Consider the following 18023-nt stretch of genomic DNA (forward strand, 5'->3'; position numbering starts at 1 on the left):
AAAAGTACCTCAGTGTATTTTGTACATGTAACTCATGTGGTCTACATGTACATGTGCTACTGAGTATGGCTTTCCTCACTATAAAACCCAGAGAACTATCAGTATCACATATAATAGAACATTCCCAAGATAAAATCATATCAAATATAAAATGTAAATTTCTTGGTTTGTATTTGAAAACATGCAGTTCTCAATCAGATTGAATGTTCCCCAGACAAAACCAAATCAAATACAAAATGTAAATTTGTGTAGTTCATAGACCTCCATCAATTTATCTCTTAACGCTATGTCCTTTCTACAAAGCATGTGAAATACCACTCTATGCCTTAGGCTTTCAGTATGGTGCTTTATTTATTGAAATAAAAACAACAATCCCGTTGTGTTTGTTGTTGCTACAGGGTTACCATATTCCTTTAAAAAAAAAAGAAGTGGTGATTAAATTTTACCGGGCAGATTCCAGCCGGCGGTAGAACGTGTCAACTGGCACTGAGAGTGTTGACATGTTAAAGGAATGTGATATGTAATCCAGTCAGAGTGTGCAATATGATGAATGTTTCAAGAGAGGAGAAATCAATAATTCCACGGATGTTGACAGCGTTTGGACATGTATAAGTGTACACAGTGCTTTGTGATTGCAGATGCACCAGAAACAAATGGATAAATTTGTTTGTGGATTTATTCAGTTGAAGCAAAGCGAATGATTGATTCAAAATTTCAAATTCAATCAGACTTACTGTTTTGGAATATCAGCTGTACAATTTTTTTATTTTTTTATACTAACATGTGGTTTATATTCTTACAAATATATATAAACAGTGAATCTTTCTGATTCACAAGATTAAAAGATCTACAATTTTTTTCGTCCTGAGGAATTTTGTCCTTTCTTTTATTCGGGGCATCTATAAACCTCTGAAAAAGGCATTCATCGTGTGTGTTGCATTTCAGGACAAACAGATCCACCCTGCGAGTAGTCTTGGTCCCAGTCACCACATTATTGATTCTAAATGGGGGGCCCAGAACCAGTCTACCCTGTGAAAACTGAATTAATGACAGGCCGCAAATAATTCAAAATTGGTTAAAAACAAATTTTCATAATTAAACATGGGCTGATTTTTATTCAGTTGGTCTTATTCAAAAGTAAATAAAAACACAATCTTTTTTTGCCGGATGAAAATTACTAAAAAAGTAGCACGGACAGTACATTTAAAAAAAAAAATGGGGGGAGGTATCAATTTGCTGTATTATGAATGAATGGCATGCATACTTTGTGTACCTTGTTTGGCGGTAAATTTATGATAATCACATTGATGAGTTACTCTTGTTATGCTAATTTACTTGTTTTATTCTCGGATGAGAAAGCACATCTATAGACGTGGGTGGGAATGGTGACACGCTCTGACTACCTCTCTGTATGGCATGTATGGTGACTCAGGCCAGCGGTCATCTTCTGGCCGTCATCAATCAAATTGGATTTTGGTTTGGATCCTGTTTGTGCTTGACTCCTCTAAGAAAATAATCTTTGTCTTAGATTCTCTTTCAAATTTACTCATGCCCATGTTTACGTTACATTACTTCAAGTGTACTGTAAAGCAACACAATACATGTATGACTTGCTAAAAAGAGTCACATATGTGATGGGATCAAGCTAAATGAGTCGTTTGTCGGGAGTTTTTATTTGGAGATACAGGCCAAAATAGGACCACTTCATCACATCAGTTCATGACATCTCTTGGTGTTCCGACTTCCATAATTTTTAAACTTAAGATGGTATCAACATACGGTTTTCAGCAGTAATGCTGAGATTGTGCTCTTTTCAAATCTTAAAAAAAAAAAATTGACCAGGGTCTACAAACGACTCATGTAGCTTGATCGCATCACATATTCCTTTTTTTTCCCCAAGTCTATTTTTTACCAGTGACATGTAAATCCAATTTTCAGATATTTTTCCATTGTCGCAAATATTTTCTGCATCACTGATCCAAATTTATTTGCCAAGCTAAGAAAGAAGGAGAAAAAAAAATTGTAAGTCACTGACCTAAGTTGATCATTGTGGGAGCATACAGTGCGTGTACATCTCAAATAACATTTGAGTGACATTTTAAATTGTGCTGGTTGGCATTACTAAGGATAACAGTCTACGATTGTATTCTAATATCAACTCAATAAATATCAAATGTATCTTTCACGGTTTGGCAGCAACAGGCGAAAACCATACTTTCAGAGATACGCAAATGTTCATTTTCCTCTTAAAAACCCTTCTAGGGCACAGGGTGTTAGTTATTAGGATTTCACAGATGGAATGAAATCAGAATGTGGATGCTGATTATAAATCCCTTGTGTTCTTTGCGAGATTCCGGCCTGTAAGACTGCAGGGAATAGAGTAGACTCAGGAACATAATCAGTATTGATTCTGACGGGATTGTCCAAGGGAAATCAGCCCGGTTAGGGAAATGACAAGACACACTCCAACGCTGATGAATTTTTTTTGGTCTCTTCTGGCATGAATAATGATGTAGAGGATTGTAGAGGTGCGGAGAGGGGTGTGTTTGAATACAGATGAAGGATGGTGCTGTATCTATGGCAACGTCGCAGTATAAGCATCCACCTGCTGCCCTTGAATATCAGACATTTTACCGAGTTTTCGTAACATTGATGGAGGTTTCCGTCATCAAAGATCATTAGAAATTATTATTTATTTTGATAAAAACAATGTTTTGTTCTGGCTCATCACAAGAAATTTGTATTTATGCCGTACCATTCATACTCGTGTGACAAATTCAGGGTCCAAAATGTGACATTTTCCTGTCCCTGTCACCTTGATACTTTGTAATTTGAGATTCATTTCAAGTATCATTAAAAATGACTTGAAATTCTTTATTATTTCTTGGGTAGGTAGTTTGCTATTCATAATCACTCATGGAGGTGACTGCGTTTAGGAGTGTATCAGAATTATAAAATAACTGATGTCAGATGTAACAGGGACCGAAATAAGTGGAGTCCAGATTTATAGAATGAACCTTGCCAAAAAAAAAGAGCCTATCCCATTTGTATTTCTCACACTAGTATCCAAAATGTTGAAATCGTGAACATGTTTACAACCCAGAAAGCGATAATTAGGTTCAATTACCTGTCTCTGAAATTATACATATGTCTTGAAATGTTGAAATCCTTGGTTTATTCGGAAAAAAAAATCTGGAAAATAAACTTGTGTTTGTGAAATGTTCTTAATCCCAGGGATTAAGCGTGTATGTGTATGCAATTACATGTAGCACATGCAATACTATGATGTGTATGCAATACTATTCCTTCCTCCATGGTAATACTATTAGCAGAATAGGTGAGAACGTAAACAGTGCAGTACCCTTGCCATGGCACTGAAATTGTAAAGGCTGCAGAGCTCACGTACTGTACATGTCCGTGTTCCTCATGTACTGTACATAAGCAGGTACATGTACATGTAGGGCACCAACAGATACACACTCGGTATGCAGGCAGTGTGCGCAGTGATGGCAGAGTCCGTGTCCGGGCCCAGCCCTGCATTTCTTACCGTGATGATAATGATGTCGTCGATGGGCACGGTCTTGCCGCATGACTCTCTGCGCTGACCTAGACTACGGCATTAGCAAACCCCCCCCCCCCCCCACAAACATAATGAGCATGGTGATAGCTGGCAAGGCTGTGATGCATTATTAAAATGACTAGTGTGCTGTATGGCGCATTGGTACCGTAACTACACACAGAGCAATTGGCTGGTTGGTTTGTTTGTGGGCAGTTTCACGGGAAAGGTTGCAAAAAAGTCTCACGGGGGATCAAAAATGAAACTTGTTGTATGGATACAACATGTTTATTTGTTGAAAGTACATACATAAAGGTACTAGAAAATGTTAAAGTCAAGGCTTAAACATTTTTTCGTTTCAATTTTAAGGCACTTTACACTTTGCAGACCATAAAATTTGTCAAATAAAGGTAGGTATCATAAACTGCTAATTCCACATCTCAAACATGCTTAGAGTTACTTTAAAAGGATTGATAGTCATCATAGTAGTCATGACTTGAATATTAATGCACTCTAGGCTACGAAAAATACCATGTTTTTTCATAAACTGACGGAAAATTCAATTTTATAGCTCTCTTTTCCTTGAAACACAAACTTTCATTTCTGATTTACAGAAAACCATGCAGCCTGCTGATTATTTGCACTTTTGTCTAAAGGCTGTGTACATGGTAGAACAATTGGCAAAAAAATTGTGTATATAGTGTGCTGCGTTACAGAGTTACCATGGTCTTTATCATTGCTATGAAAAGGGTTTACTATGTTCAGGAAAGGACAACAATTTTAACAATTACTACATTCAGTCAAGTTTGATCTTATGAAGCAACATTACAAGAAATATAACCATAAAACTAGAGTTGGGAGGCTATACATGTGTGAGGCAGATCAGTTTGTACCTTGTTATTGCTCCACCTAACTAAATTTACGTTCAGGAAAGGACAAACTATTTAACAATGCTTAGCATACCGCACCGTGCATTTCCTGAATGACAATAAAGTTAGTCTGAAGTAATGTCCATTCAAATGATTATAATTACTGCTGGTGAAAACATAACTTTGTATTGAGACACTGATACCCGTATACATGTACATGCCCCACAAAGAAATGCCTAGATAATTAAACTGTACTATCCAGTGTAAAAAAAATTCAGTCAGCATGTGTGCTTTTTACAAAATGGGATCTAAGGAATAGGCACATCAAGCCCAAAACAGTTTTAAGAATTTGTACACACGTACAGTACATGTATGCACGGAGGAAGGTTCATGTGTATCTGTACTTGTTCCTTGTTAAATGTTTCAAACATGTTCAGGAAAGGACACACATTTTAACAAGGATCAACATACAAGTTGTGCATGATCATTTTGTTTCCATTTTTCATAGCAATTAAACTAATGAAATGGCTGCACACAGAAAGAATTGTTAAAACAGTGCGGTACAATGTATAACAGATGTTGTTAAACTTGTTAACAAAAAGTGTCCTTTCCTGAACACTTAAATACACAGAAACTAGACTAAAACAGTAAATTTTGATTACATTTACTCAAACTAATGTGCGTATTTTGTGGAAGGGATGGTTTGAAACTGTAAATTAGCCAATTCCTGACAAATATTGGATTTAAGTGTGATTTGTAAAGATAAATGTATATGCACATGTTTACTCATTGTGTGTGTAATCATGAGTGAGTAAATGACCTGTAAGAACAAAACGTTAACACTTTCTTGCCATTTAGTTGGTTTTAATTTTAGAACATAAACTTTACAGACAATATAAGCATAAACTTCATCAAATTTCTGCAACAATGGTTTTGCCAAGTACTCTGTTAAACTACATGTTCAGGAAAGGACAATGCAGTTTAACGACAATGTCATGACAACAAGCAAGGTTCGAGTCTGATTCTTTATGTAGTCTGCTAAATCTAGTAAGTACACCCCTAGGTACATGTTTATGTCAAAAAAGTTTTATCTCTGACTTCCTGTAAAAAAAGGGGGGCCATGTTCAGGAAAGGACATTTTTAACAAACATTTGCATGGCATATGCGACTGCTGCTGTATCAAATTTACTTGTGATTATCAAATTCCCATCTTTTTATACTTGATTACTGGAGTGTGTAGCATCATTTTGACAGGCAATAAGTTGTGTATTCTTTCTTTTAAATCTGGAAAAAAATACCATGTTCAGGAAAGGACATTTTCAAAAAACATTTAACAAACACATCAATGTCTCACTCAAAACGGCATTACAAAAGAACGAGTTGGCCAATCCTAATGAAATTTGGTGTACATATTTTTGGGACATACTTCAATGTCCTTGCAAGTCTGGATGGTTCCCATGGCATTTATTTTTAATTCTCATCAGTTGCAGTTTCTAGAAAATGTGAATGAGACTCCAAATCTTGTGCTTTAGCACCCATGTGAGCTTATAATTTGAAAACCGTAATGCGTAGAGCTGCGAATTTTTTTCTGGAGACTGCTACAACATGACGGTCCTTGTGAGACAAAAACCAGCAAATTCCAACAAAGTCTTCCTATGAAATAAAGCATCGATTTCCTACTTTTCATTTTGCAACCTTTCCCGTGAAACTGCCCTTGTGTATCACGGAAAATGTCATAATTGTTGCATGTCAAAACAATGTGCAGTATGTATGGTGGCAAACGTACATGTACATGATATCATTGTACATGTACAATATTTGCGTCAAATGTTGAGGTATTTCTATTTTTAGGCCAAGACAAAAATTAACCAGTTTCCCGTCCCGCCCGCTTCCTCTTTCCTGCCCGCCTCCTTTTTTTAATTTTTATATTGTCAACATACATGTAGTCCTTTTTTTTTGGTTTCCAGCAAATTATACCTATGTTGAAAGGGTTACGGCTCCTTTGGACACAATTTGTATCAAAATGGAAGAATCCATCGGCCATCTTGGGGGGGGGGGGGGACGTCTGCCGCCGCCTTTAAAAAAAAAAGAAAATGCCTGGATGAGAAATTAATTTCTTTTACTCGGCCTTATGTACATGATTAGGTACGTACCGGTATACACAGAAATTATTTGCACAAAATGAACTTCATAATGTACATGTTGCAGTATGTCAAATTCTTTCACTAAGAATGCATTTACAGTGTAGAATTTGACCGAGCACTTCCATTTTTGTTTTAACAGATTTAATTAATAGTATGAGAGTATCCTATACGATAGATGTCAGATTCTAATTTTTACCCGCTGTACTTTGAATATGTACAGTTTTGGGCATTAGATGAGCACAGTCATGTCACGTATGTTTCAGCCGCTCATTTAGTTTGCGCGCATGCGCACTCAAAATATGAAATACTGATAATCAGCAAACATGGATGCCTGCAGACGCAGTTTGACCCACTGAAGTATCACGCTCGAAATTTTTCTTTCCACGTGGACAGGAATTTAAGGCAATCAAAGTCACTTTTGCAAACCTTAGCGCAAAAAAACAGAGACTATTTGATGCATTTTTATTTGTTTTTCCGTGTCGTGTAGTACAAAAGTATTGGGTCACAAATTTAAAACAGGCGACAGTTTAGGGGATAATTTTTCAGTTTTGCCGAGTAATTGTAAACTTGTCTTCACTGAAAAATGGTAAAGGATGCCACGGAAAGTGCGATGTATAAATATCATTTAAGTCGGAAACCGTTTCAATGAGAAAAGTAAGGTCTCACGTTATACGTTTTTTCGTTGAATGTAACGTTATTGTGCACGTACCTGTACACAGCCCCTGGAATGTCCAAATGTGTAAACCAAACTCAAAAGCGAACGATGTTTTTCCTTTTCATTTTGTAGGTTTTTTGTCCATAATTATTGGTTTTTTTTATATTTGAAAAGGTTTTTAGCGCCGTTACCACACTGTAGAGACAATTTATATCTTTGTTCACTTGGTCTACTGATAATTTTTGGTTTGAATCATCTTTTAAGTACGTTTGAGAAGGATACATTTTAAGACATGAAAACCAGACAATCGTTCAGTGCGTCGTCTGCTACCGCTGATTGCAAGCTGACGACGCGGAGGAAACCATTGCGCATGCGTGGGAAGACGAACTAAATGCACACACAGTCTATGGGGCTGAAACATACGTGATGTACATGTAGATGTGCATGTAATCTGAGAGTACCAGGCATCCTAAGGTCAAAGATTAAACATATCCATACCATATCTTTCAAAATCAATCATACTACAGCTCTTTAGCCTTGAGTTTTACCATGTCTACATGTGTACGAGTACATGTACCTAGACAGGACATAATTATGTGAGGAATGATTTTGAAGATTTGGTTTGTGTGAAAATAGTTGCTGGTAGTACATGTACATGTACATCTGTGTTGTTTTACTAAAGGGGATTTTGGATGCTTCCTCTGAAAGTACATGTTACTGAGCCCAATTTCTAGTTTCTGGTTACAGTAAGCAAACAGTCTTTGCTTCATGTAACTGTTGTTAATAGTTATTTCACAAGTAAGCAGTGCATTTTGGTTTGTGGCACGCATGTACATGCACATTTACGTGTACATGTATGCTAGTGCTGTGCATTTTCAAATACTTTGTTTTTGATTATTGGAACTTGGATTAGATTGAACATTAACATGGAGGTACAACCTTTTATGAATGTCATGTACATTGTATGTATCGATATGTTTTTGAGATAGTCGACTAGCTGATATTGACAGTCTTGAAGATGCAAATAGAGCTGATATTCCTCATGGGAGAGCACGTAAAGTGGCTGTCCACAAATATATGACATTTACAATAAAACCACTCAACTTATATGATTAATATTACATCCCAGACATTTTTCATCGTATTCTCAATTTTGCTATTGGGATATTCAGTGGATGGTCAAATATTCAGATATTTGAAACGTTGGGCACAGCCCAAACAGCCCTAACATTCTATAACTAGGATTCTTTACTGGAGATAGTGTCAGTACAATTTTTTTTTTTATATGCCAGCGCTGTAAGCACAAACTGGTAATTATTAAGCACAGAATTCTGTGTTAAGCAGAGCCATGTATTAGGGTCTAGGAAAGAGTAAAGTCCGTTTCATAGTTACTTTTTTTGGTCATACTGAATTTGACGTCACGAAGCATTCGCTGCGAAATTCGCAGGAGTCCATATGTGTTCAACTTTTGCGAATTTGCAGCATAAAAAACTTGCCCTCACGTCAGAAATTCGCGTTGCGCTTGCTTTCGCGCCTAGTATGAACTGGCCTTAATTATCGCCTGTTTGCGACATTGAAAATTTCGTTCTAATCCTCTACGCCGAAAAATGGGTGTTAAGGTTTTATCTGTTGGTGTTCTTTCAAGGTTTGCTACTCTGTGTCATCAGTTTTGCACAGTTGTACATATCTAACATGTCCTTCTAGGATTGCTAAATCAGACCTTATTTCTGAATTTCCTTGTTGTGGGAGTTTAATACTTGACATTCTGAAACGTTGATCATAATTTGTGGAATACTGATGTGGTTTTTGCTTGAACGTGTATTTCATTATTTTTTTTTTATTTTTTAGTGTTGCCATTCAAAATGATGTGTTTACAAATCATATTTGATCAGTTTCCATCCATGCATGCATTTCTACCCTTTCTGTGGTTTTGCTTCATTTACATTTTCCTCCCGTTTTCTTCCCTCCATTTGCCCATTTCATTTTCCTGCCTGCCTGCCTGCCTCCCATTCATTCCAAGAAGGATTATCCGGTTGGTACATAACATGTTTGTTACCTTTCTTGCACTCGTATTAATATAGGTCTCACTCACTGACTTTGCTTAATAGCGCAGTGTTCTTAACATGTTCCTCTACTAAACAACATGCTTTGTTATGGTAGATTTTAAAAAAAAATTAAACATTTTTTTTTCTTCTTAATTCTTTTAAGTTTAATGTACCATGTGAATTTAAGATTAAAAAATTCAGTGTATAGGATCATTATTGCATTCCAAAGTGCAGTTATTATTTATGTTCTGTATTGCCAGAGAATTTTGGAGGGGAAAAAAGAAAGAAACCTTGATATTGAATAAATTTATTAAACAAATTGAGTTAACAAAGTTGGAAAATACTTTGCCTCATTTTTATTACCTTGTTCCTAACTTGTAGAGCATACCTTCAAAATCTTCCTTATGGGAGCATAAACAGAGGCCACACTCCCTATTTTGTGTTTCGTGTATCTTTACAAACACAAAATAAAAGGTTTGCAATTTGCATCCAAATGAGAGAGAGCAACACACACAAATCAAACGTGATGGGCACACTAGTCCTGATGTTCTGTGATCATGTGGGTTCAAGCGTGTTTACTACCGGCATAACTCATCTGAAAATCACATTTTTATTGCTACAAGTGCTACTATTTTTTAGTTAGTTGCATTGCAGTATACATTTTGTGAATAATTATTGCACTATCAGAGTTCTTTGTATTACTAAATCTGCATGAGGCAACTAACCGCCAGATTTGTACACTGCCTGTCTTCCACAGTACAAAATGTATCTCAGTCGCATCATGTCCTCACACTTTGCACAAGCTGAGCCATTGTTGTACGTTGATGTAAAATTGGTGCTGCTGACACTATAACAATTGTTTAGTCTTCATGTTTTCTTTCAGTATTTTATTCCATTAATTATGCAAAGGCTGTTTCTGAACAAAAACAATGATGGAGATCAAGACGAACTGATTTTTAGGGGGGGGGGGATTACTCAATGTGTTGTAGTGTTGCAGTCAGAGTGTTTCAAAGTGAGGGTAAACAAATTCAAGATGGACCAAACGAGTTTGAGTGATTATGCATATTGGCCATTTTTAGGGGCCACTTTGTCTTCTGCTGGGATAGACAGGAGTAGACCAGTTAAGCATTTATTGATACTGAATAGAAAATAAAATAATACTTCTATGATGGCTTCCACATGTATAAAATTCCTTGCCAAAAATGCATTAGGGATTTAGGGTTAATTGTGCATATTATTTTAAGTGTTCTACATGTACTCTACTGGATGCCAGCTTCTCAGAAAGGATTTTGACTTTTGATCTTGTGATTAGGTAGAGGTCAGACCAGTCTAGTCCTATTAGTAAGCCTCGTTAGTGAGTTGAGATATGATACTATGACATTCCAAAGGATAGATAAGTTTAAACTGGCTACTGTAGGTCAAATTTCCAACTTATCGCCCTTGTCTTGTGCACACTTAACCTTGTTCTAATGATTATTTTGCACTTAGCTTTGTCGGCGTTTGATTTGTTGGTTATTTTTATCAATTTTTGGAAATGGATGCAACATGAGATGCTCTTTTCAACACAAAAGGGGTGGAACAACATCTGAGGCTTAGCCAAGGGTTCCATGCAGTAAGGGGGGTTAAAAGTAGTTAGGTTGTAATCAATAGGGAAAAAAGTATTCTGAGCAAGCTACTGTCATTATGACTATGAGCATCAATGACAAGCAGAATACAAATTTGAATGATTGGGTTAAAACTTCTATGCATTGGCAGTGCTGTTTCTACAACTTGGTACCTGTGTGACAAAAGTGCAGCACTACACCTTTACAGCAAGACAAAATAATTTCATTTCAGCTTAGGCAGTTAGGCCAAAAAACAAAGTCTCCGGCTTCTGGTATCGAGCTTGCCCAAAAAGTGGTGCGGCAACGCTGCTTTTGTTTTTTTTACCTGTTTTTTTTGCTTCAAATGTCGGCTGATGACATCTAAATGGTGCCCGACTAAATTTAGTGTAAATATTATGGGAGACCAGAGAGGCCACATAAAGCTTATTCTTGATCATAACCCCATCTAAAAACACGTTAAAATTGTGCAGCAGCAGGATTCCAGTCAAACTAGTGAGTTTGGCGGTTTTGAGACATCATCTTTCATTGAAAAAAAAACTTTTTCATTTTGCCGACGCGCATGGCTACGGCGACGCGCGCGCATACCAGAAACCAGAGACTTTTTTTTTTGGCCTCAACTACATGTACCGTAGGCCCATCTTTGCATACACCATGTGCCCTGTGATGCCAATAGCCAACCGGCTTGCAACCAACAGACAATCCAAACATTGAAGCATCTTTCTGCATGTTATTTGGCCCACATTCAACAGTTTACGTGTATGTCACTACTATTGACACCAATCACATTTCAAGTGATACACATGCAGTGGAGAAGGCATCACATGACCACAACATCCAATTTGTAAACCAATGTCACATGGTCTATATGTGCTTTCATCTAAAGTTTGCCAACGTTTCTGTGATGTACATGATACAAAATGTCATAGTTTTTCTAAACTCGCCAAGAGGCAGATCTAGACTCAATGTACAAAATACACCCACTTGTTCATCTTCCTATAAAAAGATTTCTTTTAAATCCTGTGAATCCCTTTCACTTATTGTGGCGCTTTGATTGATCGCTGCTTGGGAGTGAGAGTTGATCTCTCCTCGGTGCTCAGAATTGGAAATTTAAGCCTCTCTGACTTTGTGAGAAGGAATTTTTCAATCAAAGACACGATATTCAAGCTAACCTCAGTAGCTTGTAGCTTCTCTTGGTAAAAGAATCTGATATGAACACCTTAAAGTGTTTTGTTTCCAGGAAAAGAGATATTTTTTTCTTGTTGTGTACTTGTATTTCGTTTCAGCAATAATCAATTCACCCAATGTTAGCTGTGTCAGCTGTGTTATTTTCACTAAAAACAAAATGTTCTTTGAAAATTTGTGCTTGTTTATTAACCGAATCAAAGCTAACTGACATTTTAGTCAATTGATGTCTTCTTTTTTTTCCTTTCTGTTTCTGACTTTGAAATTATGGATATTTACTAGTTTGTTTTGTTATAAATAAATATTGTTCACTTGCATGACTGTAATTGCGTTTGAAGTATAAAAAATGTTGTCTGTTAAATTTACTTTGTTGTAAAATTGTGAAGTGTGCTTACTGGTCAATGACTTACTATGCAGGTGTAACATTTAACAATTGTTGACTGCTGTGATGTGGGATATGACGTTTGTTACACCCGAGTGGCGCATAGCACCCCAGGCAAACTAAGCGCCCCAAGGGGGTTAAAAACGGCATATCCCACATCACAGCAGTCAGCAATTGTTTTGTTATATCGTGCCAATATCTCAAAAAGATTAATGGTTGTTACTTACTGTGTGAAAAATAAATTAATCATTGCGATGTTCATGTAACCTTTGATGACTGAAGGTTTTGATGTCCTGCTGGACATGAGACTGAGCGTTTGACGTTGCAGTTCTCATTGCGTGAAGCTAGCGCGCCGGTAGGTTCCACACACACGCGCAACGCGTGCAGTGAAGGCAATGCGATATCACCCTCAGTGCGTGACATGCATTTTTATTGTCCATACACGTGGCTGTCCTAGACCAATAAAATTACAATATCCAAGCACATGATATAACAAAACTAATTACAATCCTTTTCCTCTACATTGAATAGATAAGGAATTAAAAGTAACAACAAATTTCACTTCCCCCCCCAAAAAAAAAAAATCATTTAATTCATATACTTATGTGAACATATTGTAAACCGCATAGTTGTAGATTGCACATTTTTATTATGCACATGCAACATTAGCATTTCAATATTCACATCTCATTTATTCCACCACTAGTACATGTAGAGTCAATCCAGTAGAAGAATTACATGTGAAGTTAAGCTCATGGCAGATTTCTTTTGCGTTTCACATTTTCAGATCTCATTTGCTGTGATTCAGTGGTTAGCTTTTCATCAATGTATTGAAAATAATACACAATCCTGTCAACAAAAGCACATATTCTGAACGGCTTCATGGTGGATCTAGGCACTTGTCCTTGGTCTGTTGGTGTTAATTGTACACTTCACGTTATCTGTGCGCACGACTCATCCCTAAAGAGTTCACGCACTCAAATTAAACATATTACAAAAATCAGGTTTGTGGTACCAAACATGTGAACATTGATCGATTCTGTGAAAACAAAATGTTGGTTCGACGAGAAAAAAAGTGGTAAGAATGTTTTTTCTCAAAACCTTTTCGTTTGAAATCAACCAGAGATTATTTCTATTTGATTATTTATTATTTCTGGTAATGAAATCCAGGATTTCTCAAAAGTGCTCTAGGAACTATTCCTCTCAATCGTGAAGAAACTTTTATAATGAGAAGAAAATGGAGAAATGTTCAGCTTTAAAGGTTGGAAGAAAAACCCTAAGACAAGTTTGCTAAAGAAAACCCACAGAATCAGGTAGGGACTGAAACCCAATCCACATGTGGACCAGGGCAGGAATCGAACCCAGGCCACAGCGGTGGAAGGCGAGGAAAGAACAACTGCACCAACCTGACTCCCCCACAATTCTCACATGTTGCCCGCAAACCTTGTTTTGCATTTAACTGCAAAACTTAATGTAAATGTAAATCCAACGTTCCCAAATCATTTGCTACTGTTTCCTTATCATCTAGTGGTGGAGCTGATCTACTGGCGAGACCCTAAGAAGACGGCCCCAGTCTTTGCCAGCGTTCTCCTGGTCCTGCTGGCCCTCAGCATGTGTTCCTTCATCAGTGTGGTTGCGTATCTTCTCCTGGCTGTTATGACTGTTACGATCAGTTTCCGCGTCTACAAGACTGTCATGCAGGCTGTGCAGAAGACTGGCGAAGGAAACCCCTTCAAGTAAGTTCCAATCTCTTACATTAAAAAAAAGTCAAACATTAAGTTTGAGAAAATCAAAGAACTGTCTGGTCTCGTGTTTCTGTATTTGCAAAATGTAACCTTTCTCAGCTCACAACCTTACATGAAGCGAGTATTAAAAAAGGCTAAAAGAAAATTCTATGAAACCTTGTTCTAAGTGTTTTCGCAGATTACCTTAGATTTTGTTACAAGTGCAGTCTTTTTAAACACATATAGCACAGGCCGATGCCAGATTTGACGCAAGTACATGTATACTTGTGTTTTTAAGGCCGCTTCATACTTGGCAAGAAAGCGAACATGAACGTGAGTTTTGTGATGTCACAACAGGTATTCGTGCTATGAATTCACGAAAGTTGAACACATTTCAACTCCGCCGAATTTCACAATGAACGTTTCCTGACGTCGTATCCGATTCGCAGTCAAGTGAAGAAAGAACGGACTTTTACTTCTGTGATTTTCTTTTAAAAACTGTGTTCCCATTTTAATCAGTACCAGAATTTATCTGTGATCTGTTTTCTTGTTCAGGGCCTACTTGGATCAGGACATGACTCTGTCCAAAGCCCAGATTGAGAAGTACACTGACAAGGTGATTGATCACATCAATGCTCACAGTGGCTGCCTGCGACACCTGCTGCTAGTGGAAGATCTCGTTGACTCTATCAAGGTACAGAAAAAAACAAACCAAGACCGGTCCGATTCATTGCATTATCAAAATCTAATCTATGGCTTCATTCCTCACAAGTTCTTTGAACACTGATTTGGTTTTGTCTGTGCATTTATACATTTAGTCAGAGTATTGAAAGATTGCTAATCTAATTCATTGGCCTTTCACGCAACATTTGGATTATGCTCTAGTTGTGGAGGATTTTATCATACCGGCAATATCGTGGGGGGTGGGGGGGGGGGGGACAAATTGATTACGGACTAAATCGACTAAATCAGTATCTCCAACGTTACATTGGGGTTGCATCCTCCAGTCCACTAGTGCTGTGCATTTTTCAAATAATTAACCATAACAGTCCTGAATCCTCCAATTTTAATACAATTTTTCACACCCTTTAGGGATTTAGGCTTTTTTAAGTATTCAATTGGTGAAACTTTAATTTGATCTTAATATTCGTGACATTGAGCTGAAAATTGTATGATTGTCCTGCAAATTTGGGTTAACATGTGTTATGGAAGTTTTGAAATCATGCGTGGAAAGCCGCTGCCCATAAAATCGTAGCATTGTAGAATACCAGTCAACTTGTACAAATAAATAAAATCTCAGATGTTTTGCGTCATCTTCTCAAGACTGCTCACCTTTTCTTACTATTCTGTTTTGTAAAATGCTATTCGGATATTAGGTACGTTTGGCACAGCCCTCCAATACATTCCATTTGGAGGGTATTGGCGCGTCTGGCTGGCTGACAAAAGATTACACTCCAAAGACCAGGATATGAATGATGTTACCCCTCGACTGTTTAACGCGCACTTAGTTTCAATAGGTTTCTTAACATAACAGAAATATTTCTTCAAAGTGACTCAGGTAGATTTGCTTGAATGCGAGGTTTGATTTTTGAGGACTCATTGTTTTCTTTTCGTGTTTTGTTTTGTCATGATGACTCAGTTTGCCGTTGTGCTGTGGCTGTTGACCTACGTGGGAGCCTGGTTCAACGGACTCACTCTGGTCATGCTGGGTAAGCAATCCATGTCCCCCTTTGTTTTGTTGTACTGTTCCCTGATATATGTCACTATTTCGACTGAAGTTTACTAAAAAACATTTCCATTCACTGTCCACTATTTATCATTATTCAAGGAGCAAAAAAAATTGATTAAAACCATTTCTCAGCTGTCGGTTGATTTTTGAGGTATATGTACCTTTTGCCATCTCACTTATATTTCAAGGTAGAGTACATCATTTGTCATTTGTGCATTTTTTTTTCCGTTTGAAACAACAAAAGTGATCAAAATCTAAAAACGGGTGCTTAACAACTAACCTGATTAAGTATTAGCTCAGTGAATGCTGTATATTCTGAGAAAACAATATTCTAGGATCTCAATTTCAATTGAAAAGTTGCAAAGTCATGTTTTGAATTGCGTTCGAAATCAGCGTCCGGGACACGTTCTCATTCAGCCGATTGCAGCTACGCAATGTCATGCACTGAACTGGCGAATTATAGCAACCGCACATGCGTGTGCATCGTGTCAACGCTTACGCACACTCATTCACAGCTTCGCTGTATTAAAAACAAACTACTAACAGAAATTTTCAAAAATGCATCTTTGGAAATGACCTTGTTTTTATTGTTTTCTTCAAAATGACAGCATGCCAGAAAGAATAATTTCACAGGGAGTTTAGTGCCATTACTATCTTTAAATCAAGTACGCTTTGCAACAATAATTTCATCAGTTACTTTTTGGATAGCTGCAAATGATGTACCGGTACTGTACCTTCAAGTGTGAACAAACTCTTTAGGGGTTAATTGTTATAAAATTCAGACTAAGCAAGTCTAGTACAGCTTGTCCAAGGCCACTTTGGTGTAAGGGGTCAAGGGTGGTCATCCAACTCAAATTCTTGGGCTAAGGTGAGATGTAGGAAGTCTAATTTACAAGTGACAATCAGTCAGTCAGTCAGTCAGTCACTGAGATAGGTACAAAGAGGACACTAGGCTGGCCCTCTGGGACCAGCACAAATCTTCACAGTCTTGACTTTGGAAAGAGTGTAGTATCCAGGCGCCACTTTGGGGGTTGTGTACAAAGTCTATGGAGAGTCAAGAAGTATTTTCTAACACAATTGGAAATGTTTCTCAGTCCCAGATTCATGTCTAATCATCATTTTTGCAATGACTGACCTCCATTGAGACGATGTATGATGAAAAAAGTGGCGTCAACATGCAACATTCTTTCCTTGATTTTTCCGGTTTACATGTACATACTTGTAGCAACATACTGGTACTCGTAGCAATACGTTGGTTTTTGATAACCAATGACGCATCCAATAGACTGGGCACAAATGGTTGACCTGTTCAACAATCCTGTGAAAGGATGACAACATGTTGGACATTACCCCCATCTGGATGCCTGATGTTTTTTTATAACTTGGGACGGGACAATGTCCTGGGATTTCTTCTGAATAGCTGATAGTGATTGCTGCAATATCAAATATGTTCAACGGTCAATGCTTGTCATTCCATAGTTTGTAATGACACTGATTTCCCTTGTTTACTTTCTTTACAGCCTGGATTGACCTGTTCACTCTGCCCATTGTGTACGAGAAGTACCAGGTAGGGTCGTTGACCTCTCGTCCGAATAACAAATCTTACTTGAAAAAGAGTTACATAAACACAACACATCAGGCCAAAAAAAAAATAGTTATGCTTCCGATTACATGGCATTCAAAAATAGGGTAGGTAGGTAGGGAATTTAATTTTTTTTTTGCCAATTTTTTGTGTACGATCATATGGAGGCGTCTGCGTGTAATCAAGGGTAAAAGGTAGAAATCGATAGTTTTTGGTGTTTTTTTGTTTTCTCATTTTTCCCATAAAAAAATAGGGTAGGGGCTGTCAGAATAGGGTACGTGGGGAAACCGGAAGCAGAACTAATTTTTTTGTGTGGTCTAATGACAGTATTGATAAGTCCCTTCACACGTCCAAATCATGTTGATCATGAAATCATACAAGTATTACTAAAAGAAGGTTTCCAATATTGCGCTTCTCAGCTTGCTTAGGAAATATTTGTTCTTAGCAAAAGTCAGCTAAGAACCAGTTGATAGCAGTTAACACTGCGGAATTGGTCTTCCAAGAAACATGGTTTTACAATGCGAAATCACACAAAAAAAACTTGACCAGAG

General features: G+C 37.4%; 1 protein-coding gene across 5 annotated transcripts in view; it reads left to right on the forward strand.

Moving 5' to 3' along the window:
- LOC119742399 (reticulon-1-A-like) overlaps positions 1-18023 on the forward strand; it is a 33873-nt gene that overhangs the window by 6801 nt on the left and 9049 nt on the right. For 2 of the 5 annotated variants that reach the window (XM_038218300.1, XM_038218302.1), the window contains 5 exons: positions 9248-9256; positions 13966-14173; positions 14717-14855; positions 15801-15870; positions 17411-17457. In XM_038218300.1, coding sequence (XP_038074228.1) covers positions 9248-9256; positions 13966-14173; positions 14717-14855; positions 15801-15870; positions 17411-17457 — 473 coding nt within the window. Of the gene's footprint in view, positions 1-9244; positions 9257-13965; positions 14174-14716; positions 14856-15800; positions 15871-17410; positions 17458-18023 lie in introns of all 5 variants that reach the window. The other 3 variants (XM_038218301.1, XM_038218303.1, XM_038218298.1) reach the window with 2 other exon arrangements.

Source organism: Patiria miniata, unplaced genomic scaffold (genome assembly GCF_015706575.1).
Source record: "Patiria miniata isolate m_02_andy unplaced genomic scaffold, ASM1570657v1 HiC_scaffold_6, whole genome shotgun sequence".
Taxonomy (NCBI): Eukaryota; Metazoa; Echinodermata; class Asteroidea; order Valvatida; family Asterinidae; genus Patiria; species Patiria miniata.